Source organism: Engystomops pustulosus, chromosome 1 (assembly GCF_040894005.1).
Source record: "Engystomops pustulosus chromosome 1, aEngPut4.maternal, whole genome shotgun sequence".
Lineage (NCBI taxonomy): Eukaryota > Metazoa > Chordata > Amphibia > Anura > Leptodactylidae > Engystomops > Engystomops pustulosus.
Genome location: NC_092411.1, coordinates 301,286,159 through 301,310,209, shown reverse-complemented (window position 1 = coordinate 301,310,209; position 24,051 = coordinate 301,286,159). Strand labels below are relative to the sequence as shown.

Sequence of the window (24,051 nt, the reverse complement as noted above, 5' to 3'; positions counted from 1 at the left end):
TTCCCAAGTTTATTTTTAATTATATCGTCTAGTGAGTCTTTATGAAATTGTTTAAGGGTAATGTTGTCCAGCCATTGCCAGATATTGGAGCTGTTCCTAGCTTCTTTTGGTCTTAATAGAATTGGTGTTAGATTGCACGGCATCATTGGTGAAGGGGAGCCTAGCAAACGCTTTTCTGTCATTAATGTTGTAATGGTGTGTATCATTCCTTTTGTGACTGGGTTATCACACTTTTCTATTGTTCTAATGTCCCATAATTGTGCTTTATGGTTTTCTGATAAAATACTTGTTTCCATCAGTGTGCCTAAATTATTAAGTGCATTATTGTGTAATTGGACCCATCTTTTGAGATGAATGGCTCTGAAGTAGTTATATATATCTGGAAGTCCAAACCCCCCGGATGTTTTTTTAAGTCTCAACCTGTCGTATGCTATTCTAGATTTTTTCCCCCTCCAAAGAAAGGTTGAGAATAATGATTTAATATTGTGAAAAAATGACTTAGGTATGTTAATCGGCAGGGTTTGTATCAGGTACAGCAGCTTAGGCATGATAGATGTATTGAGGAGATTTTTCCTTCCCATCCAGGAGATATATGGAAGAGTTAAACCCTTTAGGGTAGTTGTTATTTGGGATAGCACAGGTATATAATTTTCTTTATAAAGGGAGGTATACGTATTAGTCAAATAAATCCCTAAATATTTAATTTTGGAGGGTTGCCACTTGAATGGGTAGGTCGTTTTTAGATGGTCAATTGTTGTCTGCGGGAGAGAAATATTCAAGGCTTCCGACTTTGTCAAGTTTACTTTAAAATTTGAAAGATGACCAAACTCTGAGAATAATTCTATAATATGTGGGAAAGCTTTGGATGGGTTAGTTAGAAATAGTAAAAGGTCATCTGCAAAAGCTGCATTAAGATGAGTCTCCTTGCCTATTCTCAGACCCTCTATGTTGGGGTTTAATCTAATGGCTTGAAGCAAAGTCTCCATGACTAAAATAAATAAAGTTGGGGAGAGGGGGCATCCTTGTCGCGTACCATTTGCTATTGCAAAGGGCTTGGATAGGAATCCATTAGCTCTTATGCGTGCACTAGGTTGGTGGTATAATGTCATAATCGCGGATATAAATTGCGACGGGATTCCAAAGCTTGACAGGGTGGCTGTTAAAAAGGTCCAGTCCACCCTGTCAAATGCTTTTTCCGCGTCCGTACCCAAGAGGATCAGGGGGATTTGTTTGGACTTAGCATCATATATAGCTTGGATTGCTCTTGCCGAATTATGATTTCCCTCTCTACCTTGTACAAACCCAGTTTGCTCTGGGTTGATCAATCCAGGGATATGTGGCCTTAACCGCATCGCTAGTAATTTCGCCCAGATCTTAACATCTACGTTAAGTAGAGAAATTAGTCTGTAGCTTCCACACCTCTCCAAGTCTTTCCCAGGTTTGGGTAATATTGTTATATTGGCTATTAAAGCTTGTTGGGGTAGTGAGCCTCCAGTTAGTAGTGCGTTACACCATTCAACCATATGTGGGAGTAAAACTTTAGAGAATGTCTTGTAATACCCTGATGGTAAGCCATCTGGGCCTGGGCTTTTACCCGCGGGAAGGGAATTGATGATGTCTGACAATTCCTTATTGGTTATTGGATTTAATAATGTCTTCTGCGCTGCATCATCTAAATTAGGAAGAGACAATTTGTCTAGAAATTGTTTTATGTGTTGTTGGGTATTAAGTGAATTATCCTGAGTGGGTTTTTTAATGTTGTAAAGGTCTGAATAAAATGTTCTAAAAGTTTCTGCTATATCTGGTGTTTTGGTGACTTTATTATTACTGGAGTTGATAATACTAGAAATATGTGCGGAATCCCTCTCTTTTTTCAATAAGTGTGACATAAGCTTATTGCCTTTGTCTCCATGGGCATAGTATTTAAATTTTGAACATTGGTATTGTTTGGCTGACTTAATATTAAGATGATTTGGTACTTCATTCCTTAATCGCTCAAGTTGTTCCAGATGGGCTATCATTTTTGATTGTTTACTCAGAGTTTCTATAGCTGAAATTTTTAATAGTAGTTCATTTAATTTGGCAGTACTTTTCTTTTTAAGTCTAGCTCCAAGCTCTCTTAATTCCCCTCCTATAACGCCCTTATGTGTTTCCCAATTGATGGTATGCGAAGTGTCAGATATATTATTTTCGGTAAAGAAGGTAGTGATTCTCTTGCTGAATCTATCTACTGTTTCTGATGAGTCTAGGAGTGTTTCATTCAGACGCCATGTATATGAGTTGTAAGATGTTTCTTTTAAAGAGAAGGATGCTGATACTGGGGCATGATCTGACAATGTCTGTGGGCCTATGCTAGCTGATTTGATTGCTTCAATATACGAATCCGAGCAAAATATATAGTCTAGCCTTTGGTAAGATCGGTGCACCGCTGAAAAGTGAGAGTAATCACTAGTGTTCGGGTTAAGCGTTCTCCATGTATCCACTAAATCCTCATTGTTCAGAGCTTTGTGTGCTATGCTTAAGGATTTTTGCGAGTGTGAAGATGTACCTGTAGAACTGTCTAGGGCTGGATGCAAAGCTTGGTTTAAATCACCTCCCACAATTCTAATGCCTTCAGCCAGATCGTGAATTTTGCTTAGTAGACCTCTTAGCCACACAGACTGTCCCTTGTTGGGAGCGTACAGTGATACCAGCGTTATAGGAGTAGAGCCAATTTTACCTTTGACTAGTACGCACCTACCTTCAGGATCTGCCCATGTTAAAGAGTGCGTAAAAGGTAGTTTTTTGGAAATGAGGATACTAACTCCTCTTGCTGCTTTAGCATATGTGCTATGGTAGCAATGACTAAAGCTAAATTTAGGGAACTTTGGTGACAATCCATGCTTAAAATGGGTCTCCTGTAAAAAACATATGTCTGACCGTGATTGTTTTAACAAGGTCAAAATCTGGGCTCTTTTTCTCGGTATATTTATGCCTCTGACATTAAACGTGGTCACTTTTATAGTACTCATTAGTCCGGCTCAATTCGTAAGACCAAGCAAAGTTCACATAGTTGTACTGTGAGTGAGATTACAACTAAAACATAAAACCAAAACATAGTAACAGTTAAAATATTGAATCCTTGTACTTCCTCTGATGCATTTTTGTAAGAGAGTACATAGTAAACAGATGACTGAAGTTTGTTCCAAATGCATTTATATGATGACTCTTTAACCATATAACACCTCATGTTGACTCAAAGAGTATGTATAGTGGTAAAGGTGATTGGCTCAGACCTTAAGGACTATGATTATTCGTGTGTTAGTGAGATGTTGGTTAGTTCTGGGGGGGGGTGGGGGGGTGGTAGGTGTCCTGATCGGAGTTACAAACATCTATCCACCTATATAAATAATAAATTGACCCAATAAGTGGGTGTTTTGGAGACTCATATCGATTCCTACTTATTATTATTGATATGATTTAGGATTTAATGGGGGTAATCTATCGGTGTGATGGTGGATGGGGGGGTAGTGGCTTACTTAATTTGGAGTGGTATGTTTTCTGTTCAATTGTGAAAGTGTGATGTTTCTGAACTACACATAGGGTTATGTAACCCATCAAAATCGGTAACTTTGCTTAACTTGCTTAGTAAAGAGGAAAGTCTCGTATGGTTGCAAAGGAATCCGCTCACTTGCCCTTCCTGGACCGGGGAGACTTGTTCTTCATGACCGTTGACCAAGCTTCGATCACTGGCAAGTTAGGGAAATCCAGATGCTGTTCAGTTACAGGCAACCAGGATGAAATTTCCAATGGTTGTATGTCCAGAATATCCCATACTTTCTGCAGGTCAGCTGGAACTTTCACTGTGCATCTTCTACCTTGCTTGATGAAGCTTAGTCCACATGGGAATAACCATCTAAACATTATTCTTTGGTTCTTCAGATAATCTGTTAAAGGTTTCAGCAGCCTCCTCTTGTATAGTGTGGATGGAGCTAGATCTTGGAATAGGGCTATGCTGGTGTCATTGAATTCAATCTCCTTAGCTTCTCTCGCTGCCCTTAATATTTCTGCTGTGTCTCTATAGCTCAGGAGACCGCAAATGACGTCCCTGGGAGGTTCGTCCGGCCTCGGTGGAGGCTTTAGGGATCTGTGGATCCTTTCTATAATAATGCGTTGAGCCTTCTCTTCATTTAGCAGGTTTGTAAAAATCGTTAACGCTGTCTCCGACAGCTTTTCATGGGGGATAGTCTCTGGCAAGCCTTTAAATCTAATATTCTTGTGCCTGCTTCTGTTCTCTTGGTACTCGATTTGCATCAGGGCCATATTCAGGCCGTCTGCTTGTGTTGATATGCCATGTGCTAATGCCGTACTATGTTCCACTGATTTTATCTCCTCCCGTATTCCCTGCCAGTTCTTTTATTACCGGAGCCAAGGCTTTCTCTAATACCTTTTGCAGTATCGGCTTGGACAGAGGAGCTGTGTCCAGCGAGGTCGCGACAGATTCTGCATCAACTAGACTGTCGGCGTCTGAATCTTCCTGGAGGTGGCTCGGGCGCCATTTTGCGGAGTCGTGCTGGCGGCGTTAACATCTTCTTTCTCAGGTATTTGTCCAGATCTCCCTGGTTTTTCTTGTTTCGGGGGGTTCCCATATGGTCTAGCCCCTTTTCTTTATTATTTTTCCCCATTTTGCGAGGATACAAGCCGCGAAATATCCGTGGATCTATGTTTGTAAGCGGGAGCTCAACGCTCAGACGTCCGCCATGCAGCGCGGTCAGGCTCCGCCCCGAGGTGTAGATGTGTTTTTACTTTTTATTGCATTTTTTTTAATAAAATAGGTAAAAATTTTGTAGGTAACTTTTGGATGGATTTTAACAGGTTTTTTTTTAACAATGTTTAATAATGATTTCTTTTTATTCTATGGGACATTGCAGACGGTGATACAATATGTGTGGGGATTGTGTTGTGATTTTGACTTTTCACATTAAATGTCCACAATAATGGGGCCTTATGGACATTTTTGGCAAAATAATAATTTATTTTTCATTTAATTAAATTTTTTAAAACATTTTTATTAGTTCCACCATGGGACATGGAATAGCAATCATCTGATTGCTTGCTCATGATAATACCCTGCAACACTGAAGTATGGTTGGCTATTAGCTCAGTCAGCCTATCCATAAGCTGACACTGTGACTGCAAGATCCTGTCACAGACAGAATCTTACAGGCCCTGCCCCCCGCCATTGAAGTGATTGGTGCCTCCCGAAGCTTCGAGAGGCAATAGTGTGGGAGAGACCCTCAGAAGCCAATTTAATTGCTGCGGTCATGCAAGCAGGATAAAAACCACAAACAGAGCTCACCCCAACAGCGGGTGTTACACTGAGGTGTTCCGAAACCTCGTGAGAAACTGCCAGGACCAGAGCCCAGAATTCAGGAAATTGCTAAATATCTCGCCCAAGTGGCCGAAGCAAAACCTCCACCACACATGCGCCCAGCCCCGAAAGGAAGGTCCGACCATCTATCACATATAACCAGTCAGGTACCAGGCTACAGCCACTAGAGGGCAAACATTCACCTTGTTATAGGTAGGATACATAGGATGAAACAAATATCCTGCCCATCCTGCCATTGTAGGAACACTTGGAAAGACGTGACTGGATAGATCCTACCACATGACCCTTTCACACGTCAGGAAGATGTTCTGTGGTGACACCCAGGGTCTGGCACATGAAACTGGCGTCCTCAGTAACACACTGTATATGCACATTTTTATCTTCACTTTTATGTGTTTTTTGATAAAATATTTTTGGATTACTAGAAGGTCCTGCACTGTGTTTGTGTGAATTCCCTCTATCTAGTAACTGGTGGAGAACACTAGTGATACTGGAGGAAAGCGACCAATAGCGTTTTGTGTCTGATTGGTGGATTATTCCGGAGGAAAACCTTCTGGCTGTGCTGAAACCTTAAATAAAGTTGGACCAACCTTGGAAAGACCATGGAGAAGAGACGGCACGTTACATCAAGAGCTCCGGCAGATAAAACTTTTTTCTCCATATTTGTTGGACTTTGGTGGATGATGCTAGACCGCGGTGCAGCTCGGAAAAGCTGGAGGTGCAGCACATGTAGAACATTTCTTACTCATACAAAACTGTCACACAAGATAGAAAGGGGGGTTGTCTCTATGGGCCACAACTCAGATCTATCTGGTCTCATATAAAATACATTAACCTCTTCTTCCCCACCTGTTAGGGCTCTGCTGTAGCACTTAGTCCTTTGTTGTTTCCTACTACTCCTACTACCATGTACCTGTTATATTGGAGATCTCTCCCTCTGAACATGGGACACAGTCATAGCAGCAGATGTGAATGGTTTCTCTTGGCTTTTTCCTGCTTCCGGGTAAACACGGACCTGAGCAGCGGGAGACTGGGATCTGAGGGGAAAGACCAGAGCATTTACCAGAATAACACATAAAAATGTACGTATGTGATACAAGTGATGAGGAGACCTGGGAGGAAGGACTAGAGAAGGTGAAGGATCCAGTCACATGAAGTTTCCTCCTGACCTCACAATAAGTAGCTGGAGGAGACATAACCCTGATGGATGGACGGATAATAAGAGGATATTGTCCACTTTTTTATCAGTATATTTACTATCATGTCTCCTGCTGGTGGTTCTGGGTGGAGGGACAGGCGACGGTCTGAGGGTGATGGCACACGTTCAGATTTTCAAATGCAGTTTTTGAAGCCAAAAGCAGGTGTGCATCATGATGGGTGAGACAAATAATTGAAAGGTGCTGCTCCTCCTCCTACTTACTCTATTCCTGGTTTGGGCATCAAAAACTGCATCTGAAAAACTGAACGCTTGACATCACCCTAAGGTCTCTTCCACACTTGCGTTACAGATCACGTCAGAGTCTGTTCCGGGAGCGATCAGGGTTTGGTAAGTGTTTTCATCAGAGTTCAATCAGTTTTTAGTCAGAGTTTGTTCAGTGTCTCAGTTTTTCCTGCACGTTTTCAATGCAGTTTCAATGTGTTTTTCATGCGCAGATAAGGCGCGTGAAAATGACTCAGGACTGAGCTCCATCTCTTCTATTGCAACTGATGTGTGAAAAACGCATTGCACTCGTTTTGCACTTGCAATGCTCGCGAGTGCAATGCATTTTTGATGCGTCTCCATAGACTTGAATGGGGCGTGAAAAATGCGCGTGATACGCAACAGTTAAAGTAAACGCATGCACACGAGTTAGATATATAACATCTCAGCCTGGAGGAGGCGGCCTGTCATTATATTGTTTTCCTGAGTCTAATTCTTCTAGATAGAAGCCAAACCAGTAAATCTATTTCATAAGGAACAGACGCCCAACTGTGGTCAGCGCCGATAGGCTGGGGGAGTCATTGATGTGTCCCCGGCTCCGACACTGCAGACATGGAGAAGACTAGTCTTATGCTGCATCACAGTCATTACCTGCTCTACACTGTGCCCCGTTTGCCAGATAAGTTGCCAGCAATTCTATATGAGCAGGGGTGTTCCCGGCCTCTCTGCTGCCTAAGGCGATTAAAAAAAAATGCCCCCCATTACCCCACCCCCCGGAACGGTCAGAGAGTTATATACTGGGCTTAGTAATAATAATAATCAGTAGGGGAACCCATGGATCACAGAATTGGTAGAAAAGCCGGTGGCACCTGCCCCCGCCCCCATATAACGTGCCATTTCCTGCAGCTCTCAGTCTAAAATGCCCCTTTCCTGCAGCTTCCCCTTTCCTACAGCTATACCTTTCCCACAGCTGCCCCTTTGCCGCAGCTGCCCCCTCTGTAGCTGTCCCTTTCCTGCAGCTGCCTCCTCTGTAGCTGTCCCTTTTCTGCAGCTGCCCCTTCTGAAGCTGTCCCTTTCCGGCAGCTGCCTCCTCTGTAGCTGTCCCTTTCCTGCAGCTGCCCCTTCTGTAGCTGTCCCTTTTCTGCAGCTGCCCCTTTCCTGCAGCTGCCCCCTCTGTAGCTGTCCCTTTCCTGCAGCTGCCCCTTCTGTAGCTGTCCCTTTCCGGCAGCTACCTCTTTCCTGCAGCTACCCCCCCCCCCCCCAATTGAAGTGTTTCTTTTACTGTTGTCTGTCTATAAAAAAAGGGGATACAGAAAGGGGACATTATATTACCCCTGGTCTTTGGCTTTTTCACTTTGAGGAAAATAATGTACATACATCACATACCCGAGTATAAGCCGAGGCCCTAATTATACCACAAGCAAAAAGATAAATGGAGTATAAGCCTAGGGAGGGGAATGCAGCCGCTACTCATTAATAAAATGTCAACCAAAGAGCCCCCCCTCTAGGGTAATGACCATTAATGTTATACCAGAAGCATATGTATCATTATATATAGGAGAACCCGAGGTTATACCAGCTGTACATATATCATTATATACAGGAGATCCCCAGGTTATACCGGCTGTACATATATCATTATATACAGGAGATCCCCAGGTTATACCGGCTGTACATATATCATTATATACAGGAGATCCCCAGGTTATACCGGCTGTACATATATCATTATATACAGGAGATCCCCAGGTTATACCGGCTGTACATAGATCATTATATACAGGAGATCCCCAGGTTATAGCGGCTGTACATATATCATTATATACAGGAGAACCCCAGGTTATACCGGCTGTACATATATCATTATATACAGGAGATCCCCAGGTTATACCGGCTGTACATATATCATTATATACAGGAGATCCCCAGGTTATACCGGCTGTACATATATCATTATATACAGGAGATCCCCAGGTTATACCGGCTGTACATATATCATTATATACTGGAGATCCCCAGGTTATACCGGCTGTACATGTATCATTATATATAGGAGAACCCCAGGTTATACCAGCTGTACATATATCATTATATACAGGAGATCCCCAGGTTATACTGGCTGTACATATATCATTATTATATACAGGAGATCCCCAGGTTATACCAGCTGTACATATATCATTGCATACAGGAGATCCCCAGGTTATACCGGCTGTACATATATCATTATATACAGGAAATCCCCAGGTTATACCAGCTGCACATATATCACTATATACAGGAGATCCCCAGGTTATACCGGCTGTACATATATCATTATATACAGGAGATCCCCAGGTTATACCAGCTGTACATATATCATTATATACAGGAGATCCCCAGGTTATACCGGCTGTACATATATCATTATATACAGGAGATCCCCAGGTTATACCGGCTGTACATATATCATTATATACAAGAGATCCCCAGGTTATAGCGGCTGTACATATATCATTATATACAGGAGATCCCCAGGTTATACCAGCTGTACATATATCATTATATACAGGAAATCCCCAGGTTATACCAGCTGTACATATATCATTATATACAGGAGATCCCCAGGTTATACCGGCTGTACATATATCATTATATACAGGAGATCCCCAGGTTATACCAGCTGTACATATATCATTATATACAGGAAATCCCCAGGTTATACCAGCTGTACATATATCATTATATACAGGAGATCCCCAGGTTATACCGGCTGTACATATATCATTATATACAGGAGATCCCCAGGATATACCGGCTGTACATATATCATTATATACAGGAGATCCCCAGGTTATACCGGCTGTACATATATCATTATATACAGGAGATCCCCAGGTTATACCGGCTGTACATATGTCATTATTATATACAGGAGATCCCCAGGTTATACCAGCTGTACATATATCATTATATACAGGAGATCCCCAGGTTATACCGGCTGAACATATATCATTATATACAGGAAATCCCCAGGTTATACCGGCTGTACATATATCATTATCTACAGGAGATCCCCAGGTTATACCGGCTGTACATATATCATTATATACAGGAGATCCCCAGGTTATACCGGCTGTACATATATCATTATATACAGGAGATCCCCAGGTTATACCGGCTGTACATATATCATTATATACTGGAGATCCCCAGGTTATACCGGCTGTACATGTATCATTATATATAGGAGAACCCCAGGTTATACCAGCTGTACATATATCATTATATACAGGAAATCCCCAGGTTATACCAGCTGCACATATATCACTATATACAGGAGATCCCCAGGTTATACCGGCTGTACATATATCATTATATACAGGAGATCCCCAGGTTATACCAGCTGTACATATATCATTATATACAGGAGATCCCCAGGTTATACCGGCTGTACATATATCATTATATACAGGAGATCCCCAGGTTATACCGGCTGTACATGTATCATTATATACAGGAGATCCCCAGGTTATAGCGGCTGTACATATATCATTATATACAGGAGATCCCCAGGTTATACCAGCTGTACATATATCATTATATACAGGAAATCCCCAGGTTATACCAGCTGTACATATATCATTATATACAGGAGATCCCCAGGTTATACCGGCTGTACATATATCATTATATACAGGAGATCCCCAGGTTATACCAGCTGTACATATATCATTATATACAGGAAATCCCCAGGTTATACCAGCTGTACATATATCATTATATACAGGAGATCCCCAGGTTATACCAGCTGTACATATATCATTATATACAGGAGATCCCCAGGTTATACCGGCTGTACATATATCATTATATACAGGAGATCCCCAGGATATACCGGCTGTACATATATCATTATATACAGGAGATCCCCAGGTTATACCGGCTGTACATATATCATTATTATATACAGGAGATCCCCAGGTTATACCAGCTGTACATATATCATTATATACAGGAGATCCCCAGGTTATACCGGCTGTACATATATCATTATATACAGGAAATCCCCAGGTTATACCGGCTGTACATATATCATTATATACAGGAGATCCCCAGGTTATACCGGCTGTACATATATCATTATTATATACAGGAGATCCCCAGGTTATACCAGCTGTACATATATCATTATATACAGGAGATCCCCAGGTTATACCGGCTGTACATATATCATTATATACAGGAAATCCCCAGGTTATACCGGCTGTACATATATCATTATATACAGGAGATCCCCAGGTTATACCGGCTGTACATATATCATTATATACAGGAGATCCCCAGGTTATACCGGCTGTACATATATCATTATTATATACAGGAGATCCCCAGGTTATACCAGCTGTACATATATCATTATATACAGGAGATCCCCAGGTTATACCGGCTGTACATATATCATTATATACAGGAGATCCCCAGGTTATACCGGCTGTACATATATCATTATATACAGGAGATCCCCAGGTTATACCGGCTGTACATATATCATTATATACAGGAGATCCCCAGGTTATACCAGCTGTACATATATCACTATATACAGGAGATCCCCAGGTTATACCAGCTGTACATATATCAGTATATACAGGAGATCCCCAGGATATACCGGCTGTACATATATCATTATATACAGGAGATCCCCAGGTTATACCAGCTGTACATATATCATTATATACAGGAGATCCCCAGGTTATACCGGCTGTACATATATCATTATATACAGGAGATCCCCAGGTTATACCGGCTGTACATATATCATTATACACAGGAAATCCCCAGGTTATACCAGCTGTACATATATCATTATATACAGGAGATACCCAGGTTATACCGGCTGTACATATATCATTATATACAGGAAATCCCCAGGTTATACCGGCTGTACATATATCATTATATACAGGAGATCCCCAGGTTATACCGGCTGTACATATATCATTATATACAGGAGATCCCCAGGTTATACCAGCTGTACATATATCATTATATACAGGAGATCCCCAGGTTATACCGGCTGTACATATATCATTATATACAGGAGATCCCCAGGTTATACCGGCTGTACATATATCATTATATACAGGAGATCCCCAGGTTGTACCGGCTGTACATATATCATTATATACAGGAGATCCCCAGGTTATACCAGCTGTACATATATCATTATATACAGGAGATCCCCAGGTTATACCAGCTGTACATATATCATTATCTACAGGAGATCCCCAGGTTATACCAGCTGTACATATATCATTATATACAGGAGATCCCCAGGTTATAGCGGCTGTACATATATCATTATATACAGGAGATCCCCAGGTTATAGCGGCTGTACATATATCATTATATACAGGAGATCCCCAGGTTATACCGGCTGTACATATATCATTATATACAGGAGATCCCCAGGTTATACCGGCTGTACATATATCATTATATACAGGAGATCCCCAGGTTGTACCGGCTGTACATATATCATTATATCACAATGCACAATTTATAACATGCATCTTTTATACAACACAAAAATATTTTTTCCTTTTAGTGAATGTTTAAACTCCAGAGGGAAGTAACCAGGAATCGTTACTGACAGATCTGAGCCCCCCTTTAATGTGATATCCACTCCAGTACCCTCCTTTAATGAAAGGTCCCCCTCAGAGTCCCCCATTAATGTAATGTGTACAGCTGAGCCCCCCTTGAATGCATTATCTAGTGGAGTCCCCCTTTAATGTAATGTCCCCTCCAGTGTCTCCCTGTAATGTAATGTCCATTGCAAGGCTCCTTTGAAAGAAACCCCTATGCTCACCTTCCGCTTCTTCTCCCTTCGGTTTCTTCTCCCCGCGGCACCACGTGACGTCATAATGGGTGCGTTTGGGCCAGGAAGAAGACAGATCCATGGGGAGTAAATGCACTGGCCACACGGGATTGGGTGTTCCTGGGTCGCAGCCAGGCAGTATTTTACGGAGGTGGGGGGAGGTGCAGCGAGATGCCGCCCCCTCTGTAATGCAGCAGGGCTGCCGCCCGAGGTGACTTTCTCTGCTCGCCTCATGGGTCCGCCCCTGTATATGAGTGATGGAAGCTGAAAGGATCATGGTTTTTATTACAAATATCTCTGTAGTTTTCTCCATGACACTTTCCCTCATCCTTGATCAGTCTATGCAGCCAGAGGGGACGACCACTGGGCCAGGTCCTCCCTCTCCTGATTAGTCTGGTGGTGGTGCAGCTCTAATTGGATTCCTGCTCGTTTCAGTTTCACCTATTTTACAATAATGAAGACTGTTACATTTTTGGGGATCTTTAGCGCAGCAGAAATGTTTCTGTTCCTTCCTCAGATCTGCGTCTCCACATAATTCTTTCTCTGACCTCTACAGGGGACAAGCACAGATACAGATTTGGCTTCCGGACCAGGCAGGATACTGGTTTCAGGGCTCTTTATGAGGCAGGATATTGGGTTCTGGATCATGTTGGGGTTCCATATCAAGCAGGACACAGAGTTCAAGTACAGGTTCTGAGTTCCAGATCAGAGAGGATACAGGGTCAGGCACAGGTTATACTCTTACAGGAGAAAGTATAACCAGCCCTGAGTAAACTGGGGATTAGCCATTTATTCAGTTACTGGACGCTATCCAAGCAGCTGGCCTACATGCATCACCTAATCCACAGCCGAGACTAACACTGAGCACCAGATTGAGCCACCCAGCTTTCCAAGGAACGGTTACTGCAAGACCGCTGAGGGTGTGACTCACAAGCTCAGAATCCTGCAACCAGATCCCATTTAGAGACTTTTACTGTACGACCTTATGTATATACAAGGAGGAGATTGAAATGTTACATATCTACACGGGTGTGATTGAAATTTTAACAGACACCCTACTTTGGGAGCAAGAAGTCCAGAGGCCAATATACATATAAACAGCACCAGCACCTAGCTTAGTACAGGAGAATAGAACCAAGCTCAGGGAATAAATATCTAGTTTGGATCGCAGAATTGTGAGCTCAGCTCTTACTGTAACTTTAGCGACTCCCACATCCAGCAAGGACTTGTCTCTCAGATTTAGCAGCACTAACATTTTAGGTTTCTCTCGTCAACATTTTGTCCATCATCTTATCACAGACATAATACATGTCCTATTGTTCCCTAGAGATCACTATTGTATCAATAACGATGCCTCCACACAGTAACGAACCTATTCACAGTGCCCCAACACACCAGTCCATATAGTTAGTGCCCCCTTCACAGGAGCAAATGTGGTAACTGTGCCCCCTCACACCATAGCAAAAAGTCACAGCACCAGCCCAACAGAAGCCAACGGGAACAATTTCCAGGCTCACAGTATCCCAAAGTCAAAGCGCTTGCCCCCACTAGCATATGGTCACAGTGCTACATCCAAGAGCCAATTGTCAAGGTGTTATTCCTCACCATGGATAATTTTCACAGCCTCTGCTTCTAGTAGCTTGCATTTATTAGCCCATAGTCACAGTGACAGCCCCATGGCATCTTATAGACCAAGTGCATGCCCCAGCAGCCAGTTGTTAATGCGAATGCCTCACAATAACCAATAGTCACAGCACCTGCCCCAAAATAGCCAATAGTCACAGCACCTGCCCCAAAATAGCCAATAGTCACAGCACCTGCCCCACAATAACCAATAGTCACAGCACCTACGCCACAATAACCAATAGTCACAGTACCTGCCCCACAATAACCAATAGTCACTGCACCTGCCCCAAAATAGCCAATAGTCACAGCACCTACGCCACAATAACCAATAGTCACAGTACCTGCCCCACAATAACCAATATTCACAGCACCTGCGCCACAATAACCAATATCCACAGCACCTGCGCCACAATAACCAATAGTCACAGTACTTGCCCCACGATAACCAATATTCACAGCACCTGCGCCACAATAACCAATAGTCACAGCACCTGCCCTCGCAGTAGTCAGTAGTCACAGCACCTGCTCTCACAGTAGTCAGTAGTCACAGCACCTGCTCTCGCAGTAGCCAGTAGTCACAGCACCTGCCTCCATTAGTATAGTACTGGACAGGAAGGTCGCCTGACATGCTCTTCCCTGCTGGTGACTCGGTTATGGCTACTTTATGTTCTTTTTGGCTGCATGGACTTGTTAAACCCCCACATTGCAATGGGGATACAGAGGGGAGTTGAAGTATATCCAAAAAACTGTCAATTTGAGACCTTCATACCCTCATATTTTCTTTTCTTAAGTTGTATAGTGAGTGGAAATCTACAAAACAAGAAACTATTGTGTCCACACATTCCTCTTCCTTGGCAGCAGAATCTATGTGTGAGGGCTTTCTCCTTCCTCCTTTTTGCTAAGAAGACCATCATCTTGGAGCCTTTGTTGCTGTTTGTTCTATACTCACTATACAAATACGTCTTAGCAGCTTTTATGTTCAGTTTTGGGTTTAGACGTTCTCTTTTTTTCAGTGAATTCAGCTAGTAATGAGCGCTCAAGGGAGAGTTTGTATTTACTTTCTAGTCTTATCATTTCCGCCAGTAATTGGCCCATTTTCCTCTTTCCCTTTTTTAGTGTAAGAACTAGAGATGGACGAATCGATTCTAATGAATCAGAATTCGTTTAGAATTTCAGGAAAATTTCGATTTGTCGCAAATCCGAAGTTTACGGTGATTCGTGGGAACAAAGGTTTTTTTTCCCTCCTTTATTACCAAAATGAGCGCCAGTACAACGTGTTACATGGGGCAGAGAACTCTGGGAAGGAGAAAGGAACACCCTCGATCACATGTGCAGACCTGTAAGCCTATCAGCGACCGGCAGGCTTATGTGATGTCACAGAGCCCTATAAAAGCAGGCACCCATTTTCAAATCTTGGCACTTCACACTTCATGTGCTGTCTGTAATGTCGAGCTTCTTCTACTGTACTGTGCTGTAGTGATTTCTGCTCCAAGGGTGTCCCTTTTTGGGGGATCTGTATACCCCAAATAGCAGATTTTTTTTTTTTTGCTGAAGTGAATTGGAAGAAATTCGTGTGAAATCCACATACTCTCTGTAGTAATTTCTGCTCCTTTTCCTGGGTGTCAGTTCTTGTGCTTCTGTATACCACAAATTTCAATTTTTTTGGGTAGATAAAGTAGATCTGTGTCAAATCAACATAGTTGATTAAACGTTGGGGGTCATTTACTAAGGGCCCAAATCGAGTTTTTACGTCAGGTTACACAAATTTTACCGTTTTGCAACGATTTTCCCTGAATTGCCCAGGGATTTTGGCACACATGATCAGATTGTGGCGCTTTGGCGCCGGCATGCACCAGACGGAATTCGGGGGGCATGGCCATCGAAAAACCCGTCAGATTCAGAGAAACCGCCATATTAAAAAAAAAAAATGTTTCACTTGACACGCCCGTACCTGCACCAGGCCTGGCTTGGTGTACTTCAGTGCATTCCGATGAACTTCAGCACAGCGACAACTTCAGCACAGTGACACGTGGTGGACGCCAGAGAAACTACCTTACTGAATCGCCGGAAGGCCTGAATCCTCCGCAGAGAATGCGCCACTCGATCGCGAATGGACCAGGTAAGTAAATCTGCCCCAATATGACAGACAGAAAGGTGGAAGGTAGAGCAGGCACAGGGCGCAGCACATTAATTGGACAATACCAAAAAGAGAGATTGGCTGGCACAGCCCAAGTTAATCAAAAAGTGGCCTTGTGCAAAGAAATGTATAAATGGACAAACGGAGCTAAAGCAATCCACAAAAAACGGCCAAACGTTATATCAATCTAAAAATATATACAAAAGGCTTTACTGAAATTCAAAGACAAACATCACAAACTCCATATACATCTAAAAACATCTAAAACACTAATATACAAGCAAAACAGAACGGGGACCCAGGTGAGGGTTACCCGTATAACACCTCTCTCCGACACTGTGTAGTGTCTAGAAACCACCCTCCAGATGTCATACAAATATATGGTTCAATACACAAATGACATTTTCCCAAGCACAGCCTGGAGGATGAAAGACCCAAGAAACAACCAAGTTAATATAAATACAAAGTGTTATCTCCTATACAATGACCAAATATCACAAAGTGCAAGTGCTTCAAAAATGTGCCATATAAGAAATAAAGTGATGTAGTACTAGTCTAGAAAAATCTCGACGCGCGAGAGACGGAATAAATAGTTACTGCAAGGTTTTCTGAGTCATAATGTTAGAGATGCAAAGATAACTCCTGCAGGACTGACAAACAGGCGGAGGTGAGGCAGGAGGTGAGGTAGAGGTTTCCCACGCGTTTCGTCGTCACATGGACGACTTCCTCAGGGGTCAGTAGCCAAATGCCTGGTTCAATCACCTTATATATGTCCCCCCCCCCATAAGTGCGGCGTCCACAGAAAACGCTAAGTCAGCGTCTTGGTACGAGACCGGAAGTACCTGATCGTAATGCACAATTGCGCATGCGCACACCCATAAGCTGCTGCACATGGATACCCCGGCCGGGGCTTTGTTAAAGAAGTAACTAGGCAACCAGTTCTCAAAACCGGCAAGTAGAGGCGCATATCGAGCTACAAAGGTACAACGAATTATAGGGATGTTCCAGCCACCAGTAATCAAGTGGCTATGTCACACCTCGTACACAGAGGCATAAGGGATGGCACTTTATGGCGTTTAACCATATATCATGTGGCAAACGTATACCAATGATCTGCGAAAGCCAATCAAGAACCAGTACAATGCAGTACAGAATTTGACATGTGGTAATAAGATGCAAGTATTAATTTCGGCGCTCCAAAACTTAAAAGTGCCATCCTCTGTTAGGATTATCATAGCACAAATGCTCCCTACTACAGTCAATTGACATCATCCCGTTCGGCGCAGTATGTATCTTAGACGACATAACAAAGCTACATAACAGTAATGTCGCAGCAGGGGTGGCTCTGTGAGGCCAGAACTGCCGGTGTCATCTAGTGGCAGTGTGTTGATAAACAACCCAAAGGTTGTCGATTGGTTGACTAAGTCATCCACTTCCTGCCAGATGACATCTGACAACCCCAGCCAAGAGTCCGTGGGTTTGTCAGATACAACAATTAGTTGGCATGGCCCAGGAGCAGGTCAGCGGCACTCACCTGTCCTCAACCAGCCTCTGTCCTGTTCATTTCCCTCAGCCAGAGATCTACTAGGTGGTCTGGGCTCAGCACCACTATATAGGGAAGATGAATTCTTTGAGGACAGTCAGCAGCTGCTTGGCAGTGAAGAGGTGGGGCAGACATCCGCTGCTTTATACAGGAGGCGGGAAAGTAGAGATGTGGAGTGGCAAGGGAGGTTATGTGCATACTAAGACTGTTGAGGAGGATAGCAGTGACAGGGAAACACAAATCGATGATGATGTAGCAGATCACACTTGGGAGCTTGGTGAAGCCAGCGATTCATCGTCATATTCAGGAGAAGAGAGTGTCAGCTTGCGTATAAGGCAGCGAAGTGGCTACTGTGGCCGTGAGTCAGCAGGGTGGCAGCAGTGTGAGGACGAGAGCCAAACGGCCGCGGGGTACAAGTTCCGCTTCAGAGGTCCAAGTAAGCAGTGGCACAGGGGCTCAGCGAGGCAGCGGCGTTAGTAGTCACTCAGCGCAGAGTGTTGGCAGTAAAATCACCACCTCGGCAGTGTGGCAGTTTTTTGTTAAGACACCATAGGAGCCGAGCGTGTCTTTATGTAAAAACTGCAGGCAGAAAGTGAAGCATGGCCAGGGAGCTAACAATGGCACTAGAGATGGGCGAATTTGTTAAAATTCGGTTCATCCCGATCCGCCCGAATTTTTCAAAAAACCCGAATCAAATCATAATGAATCACATTAAAAACCAGGTATTTCCTGACTTAGAGAGCCTGTAGGGTGTTGTAGAACGTTGTGCCTTGCTTAAATATGCAAAGGGAGCATGGTTTGGTCTTCAAACAATGCTGTGTTTTAGTATGACACGCACATGACAGCCGCCACTCTTAGAATCGCTTCACTCTTCACTTCCATGTGCACTTACAGAGGCCAACTTCCCCAAATAAGCGAAGCGGGAACGCAGTCTTACAAGGTAACCTTTGTGCCAGCTCGAAAGGACCGAGCTGAGGGCCAAGATCCCACTGTAACATCACAGAGTGCACTCTTTTTACACTGACATCAGATCATAGATTACGACAGAACCTGTTCTGTTAAACACAGATACATTTAGAGACCCCCCAAAAAGAGAGGGTGTCGGCAGTAATTTTTCATTGACGTCACTGATCATTTTGCCCTTCTTTTTACACGTCAGTGTCCTCTGTTAATCGGTCAATAATCCATCAGTATTGCTAAAGCCAAAAGCAAACAGGAGTTGATCCAGAACAGAGATGACCAGTAAATGGGATACTTGCATGTCCTCTGTGTTCTGTATCCACTCCTGCTTTTGGCTATCAATCCTGGAGCTTTTCATTCCTTCTGACAGATGAAATGAAGAGGAAATCCAAACAGTGGCAACGTCATAGAGTGGTGGAGGGTGAAAACAGCATTATGGAAATCACAGGGTGTTCCAGGGAGACAGCAGTCAGTTGGCAGCAGCATGAGTAGGCCGCAGAGTGTCACAATGACAAATTATGGAGGTGGCGGAAACATGGTAGGCCACAAAGTGGCACAATGATAAGAGTGTGTTTGTCTTTGACATCATCTCCCAGTCCAAATGCTCCTGCTCCTCGCTACGCATGGTGCCAGCAGTCATTGAAAGAGGTGATTACAAAGAAACAACTGTATGCGTCCAGCCATCCTAAGGTGCAGAAGCTGACCATGCTCTTGTTCAAGTTGTTGGTACTGCAAACTCTCCCAGTTGGTACTGCTGCTGCTGCTGACGCCACCTCCACACTCTATCTTTGTGCCACTCTGTGGCCTACCAGGTTGCTGCCACCTCCACACTTTGTCATTGTGCCACTCTCTGGGCTCCTGCTGCTTTTTCTTTTGGGGGGTTTCTACAGGTATCCGCGTTTAACAGAACAGGTTCTGTCATAATCTGATGTCAGTGTAAAAAGATTGCACTCTTTGATGTTATAGTGGGGTCTTGGCCCTCAGCTCGGTCCTTTCGAGCTGGCACAGATGTTACCTTGTCAGGCTGCGTTCCCGCTTCGCTTATTTGGTGAAGTTGGCCCTGAAAGTGCACAGCGGCAGCTGTCATGTGCATGTCATACTAAAACACAGCATTGTTTGAAGCCCAAACTACGCTCCCTATGCATATTTAAGCATGGCACAATGTTCTACAACACCCTACAGGCTCTCTGCAGCCAGGAAATACCTGTTTTTAACGATATTCATCATGATTCGATTCAGGTCTTATCAAATTTCTTTGAAAAATTTGACGAATCACGTCGAACCGAATTTCAACAAATTCGCCGATCTCAAGTAAGAACCTATTGAATATATAATAAACTGAATACTCTGTAGCGCCCCCTTTTGCAGCAATTACAGCTGCAAGTCCCTTGGAGTATCAGTTTTACACATGGAGAGATTAAATTCTTCCCATTCTTCCATGGAAAACAGCCAGAGCTCAGGGAGTTTGGATGAAGCGTATGTGAACAGCAGTTTTCCGCTCTTTCCACAGATTCTTGATTGGATTCAGGTCTAGACTTTGACTTGGCTGCTCTAACACCTGGAGACGGTTATTTGTTAACCTTCCATTGTAGATGTTGCTTTATATTTGGGATCTTTGGCTCCCTCCATCTTCCCATCAATTTCAACAATCTTCCCTGTCCCTGATGAAGAAAAGCAGGCCCACACGATGCTGCTGCCACCACCATGTTTGACAGTGGGGATGGTGAGTTCAGGGTTTGGCTTTGTGGCCAAAAGGTTTGATTTTGGTTTCATCTGACCAGAGCACGATCTTCCACATGTTTGGTGCCTCCCAGGTGGTTTGTGGAGACTTTTTATCAATATGTTTGTGAAATGTCTTTCTTCTTGCTTCTTCCATAAAAGGGCAGATTTGTGCAGTGTACGACTGATTGTTGTCCTATGGACAGACTCTCCCACCTCAGCTGTAGATCTCTGCTGCTCTTGGCTGCTTCTCCGATCAGTCTTATCCTTGTGTAAGATAAAAGTTTAGAGGGACGGCCGGGTCTTGGTATATTTGCAGTGTCTGATCCTCCTTCCATTACAATATGACGCTTGCCCTCGGCTCCTTGTTTGTATCCAAATCCAGCTTTAAACTTCTCCACAACAGTATCATGGACCTGCCTGGTGTGTTCTTTGGTCTTCATGAGGCAGAGCCCTGAGACTATCACAGAGCAGGTGGATTTATATGGAGACTTGATTACACTCAAGTCATTTAGGACGACATTGGATCATTCAGAGATCAGAGACTGAACTTCTGGAAGGAGTTTGCTGCACTGAGAGTAAAGGAGCCGTATAATATTACTGCCCCACTTTTCAGTTTATTATTTTTTATAAAAGTTTTACTATCTATCCAGTATATTTTGTTCCACTTCACAATTGTGTCCCGCTTGATGTTTGTTCTTTACCAAAAAATTAAAATTTTATATCTTTATGTTTGAATGTGGCAAAAGGTGTGCAAACAACAAATATTACTAACATAAGATGAGTGTAGGTGTGGGGAGGATTCTGGAGGTCTCTTCTGGAGATCCACAGGGATTCCTACCTAGTTATTACCCATTATTAGTTGACCTATTGTGTGTATGGTGTACACTCAACTTCCAGTAACAATCAATAACAGATCAACAATATCTTAGATGAAGAGTCCCATTCTAACCTGAGTGTAGATGTGGGGATGGGGGGTGGTCTTTCCATGAGATCCTTAGGGATTCCTACCGTGCAATTACCCTCTAATAATGTAATGTATTGATGAGTATGTCGGGTGTACATCAAGCTATCAGTAACAGGATATGACAGATCGTTACCCTATTCCAGTCCTAATTGGAGAGTCCCATAAAGTAGAGGAATACCAACAAGAGTCGTCTTCCATCAAGTAAACCCCCTAAAGGAGAAAAAAAAGTACCTGCTGCATTATCGGTCTGTGGCCGCCAAGCGCTTTTTTGCTGAATGTGGAGGTCGCTGGTCCGCTGGGGGAGGAGACAAGGTGGAGCTATTCTTCATTTGGAGCCAATACGGCCTAACACAAGGGTAGAAAGTCATCAGGTCTGTGGATAAGTTGTTGGATAGTTTAAAGGGAAAGAGACAATGGCATTGGATTTGCTTGGCTCTGAGGACCTCTGGTATAGGCTTCCATCGTCAATGTTTATTTAAAGTAACTGGGGAGGGGAGGTATCTTGAAAAAATACATTCTAGCCCCGCTGTGTAGGAGATCCATTACTTTTTTGGGAATCATATCTCTGTGCACTGCATTTAAGAGTTTACAGATGATTTCCCTCAGTGGTTTATTTTCTTTGGGTTTAGGGTGGAGATTCTGTGGGTTCTCTCCACTACTAGCTGCAAAGCTTTCTCCAGAGGGATCGGGAGCCAATAATTGCCCTGTACACTCAGGGATTGTTGCTGGGGGCACTTTTATAAGGACACCACTGACACACAGGTTATCTCTTCTCCCTCTATTATCTTGGTCCCCAATATATGATAGCATGCTGTTGGATGGAATGGAGACTTTTTCTTCAGGCTCAGTATTTCATCTTCTCAGCTTGTGACTCTTTCTTCATAGGAGCATTAATGCTCCCCCTCCACCATTATTCTTTGTGTTTTAGGAACTGCCTGTTAAATTTCTTACAATTACCAGGAGCCTCCCCGGACTCCAGCAGGGATGGAGAGATTAAACGTCATCGTGTAAAGAAATGGGAACACATTGGGGCACATTTACTAAGGGCCGAGCACCACTTTTGCACGTTCTTTCTGGTGTAAACTGCTTCACAGGTATTTAAGAAGTTGATGCACCACAAATGTGTGGCACACGATCGTTTTGTGGCGCAGCTGCGCTAATCAGCATGCGACACAAGTTAGGGGGCATTCTGGTGCTCAGTCAGGACGTGCGCCGTAATTAACATGCAAATTCTGTCGCAATCCCCATGTTAAAGGGCACAAATAAAGTTGATGAACTCTGTCGGGCCAGTGCAGGGAAGAGACGGATTGATGATGATGATTTCTGGCGCCCGTTCTTAATGAATGTGTCGTCCCCAGCATTATACACCCGCAATGAACTTTTAGTGCAGTTTGCATCACTCTTAGTAAATGGGCCCCATTATTTTCAGAGTCAAATGTATGCGTCCAGCCATCCTAAGGTACAGAAGCTGACCGTGCTCTTGTCCAAGTTGTTAGTACTGCTGCTGCTGACACCACCTCCACACTCTATAGTTGTGCCACTGTGTGGCCTACCAGGTTGCTGCAACCTCCACACTTTCTCATTGTGCCACTCTCTGGGCTCCTACTGCTGATGCTACTGCCACCACCTCCACACTCTATCATTGTGCCACCCTGTGGCCTACCATGTTGCCGCCACCTCCATACCTCTGACCTCATGCTGCTGCTGCTGCTGGTGCCACCTTTGCAGTTCTTTTTTGGCAAAGACACTGATATCCCTCAGTGGTTTATTTTCTTTGGGTTTAGGGTAAAGAACTCTGTGGGTTCTCTCCACTACTAACTGCAAAGCTTTCTCCAGAGGGATCGGGAGCCAATCATTGCACTGTACCCTCAGGAATTGTTGCTGGGGCACTGTTTTAAGTTGGTGTCAGGCCAGTACAGATGGATGATTTCTGGCGCCCGTTCTTAATGAATGTGTCGCCCCCAGCATTATACACCCGCAATGCACTTTTACTGCAGTTTGCATCACTAATGGGCCCCATTATTTTTTCACAGAAGTCTGTTCCTCACTTCTCTCAGGTGTCTTTCTGAGTATCAGGGAAGGGAGTAGGGGCTGAGTGATACTGGTTCCCTGGCTTGGGGGAAGTTGTAATATCCTATTAAGGTGCTGGTGGCTCCAGAAGCTTCAGAAGTATGGCCCTAATGTACAAGGGTGAGTTATAGGGTGAGTGGTGATAGATACGGGCTCCTTATAGCATACAGACCACACACCCTATGATACCATAAAACTTTATTTATACCCAAGGAGAAATTAATTAGTGGATTCCCATAAGGATAAACGACCATCACCACCTGTAAATCCCGGCACTGAAAGTTCTCTTCTGATGAGTTTATAAGCTCAGACGGAGAATGTTACGAGCTTCATTTACCCAGTATCCGTCTTTCAACCACCGATACAAAATTTTCAACT

The 24,051-nt window shown here is 43.5% G+C and overlaps 1 protein-coding gene across 1 annotated transcript in view; it reads right to left on the bottom strand.

Annotated features, from left to right (window-relative positions):
* Nucleotides 1-24,051, bottom strand: part of LOC140133218 (vomeronasal type-2 receptor 26-like) — a 52,948-nt gene that overhangs the window by 3,091 nt on the left and 25,806 nt on the right. The window contains exon 4 of the mRNA XM_072153132.1: nucleotides 6,285-6,408. Coding sequence (XP_072009233.1) covers nucleotides 6,285-6,408 — 124 coding nt within the window. The remainder of the gene's footprint in view (nucleotides 1-6,284; nucleotides 6,409-24,051) is intronic.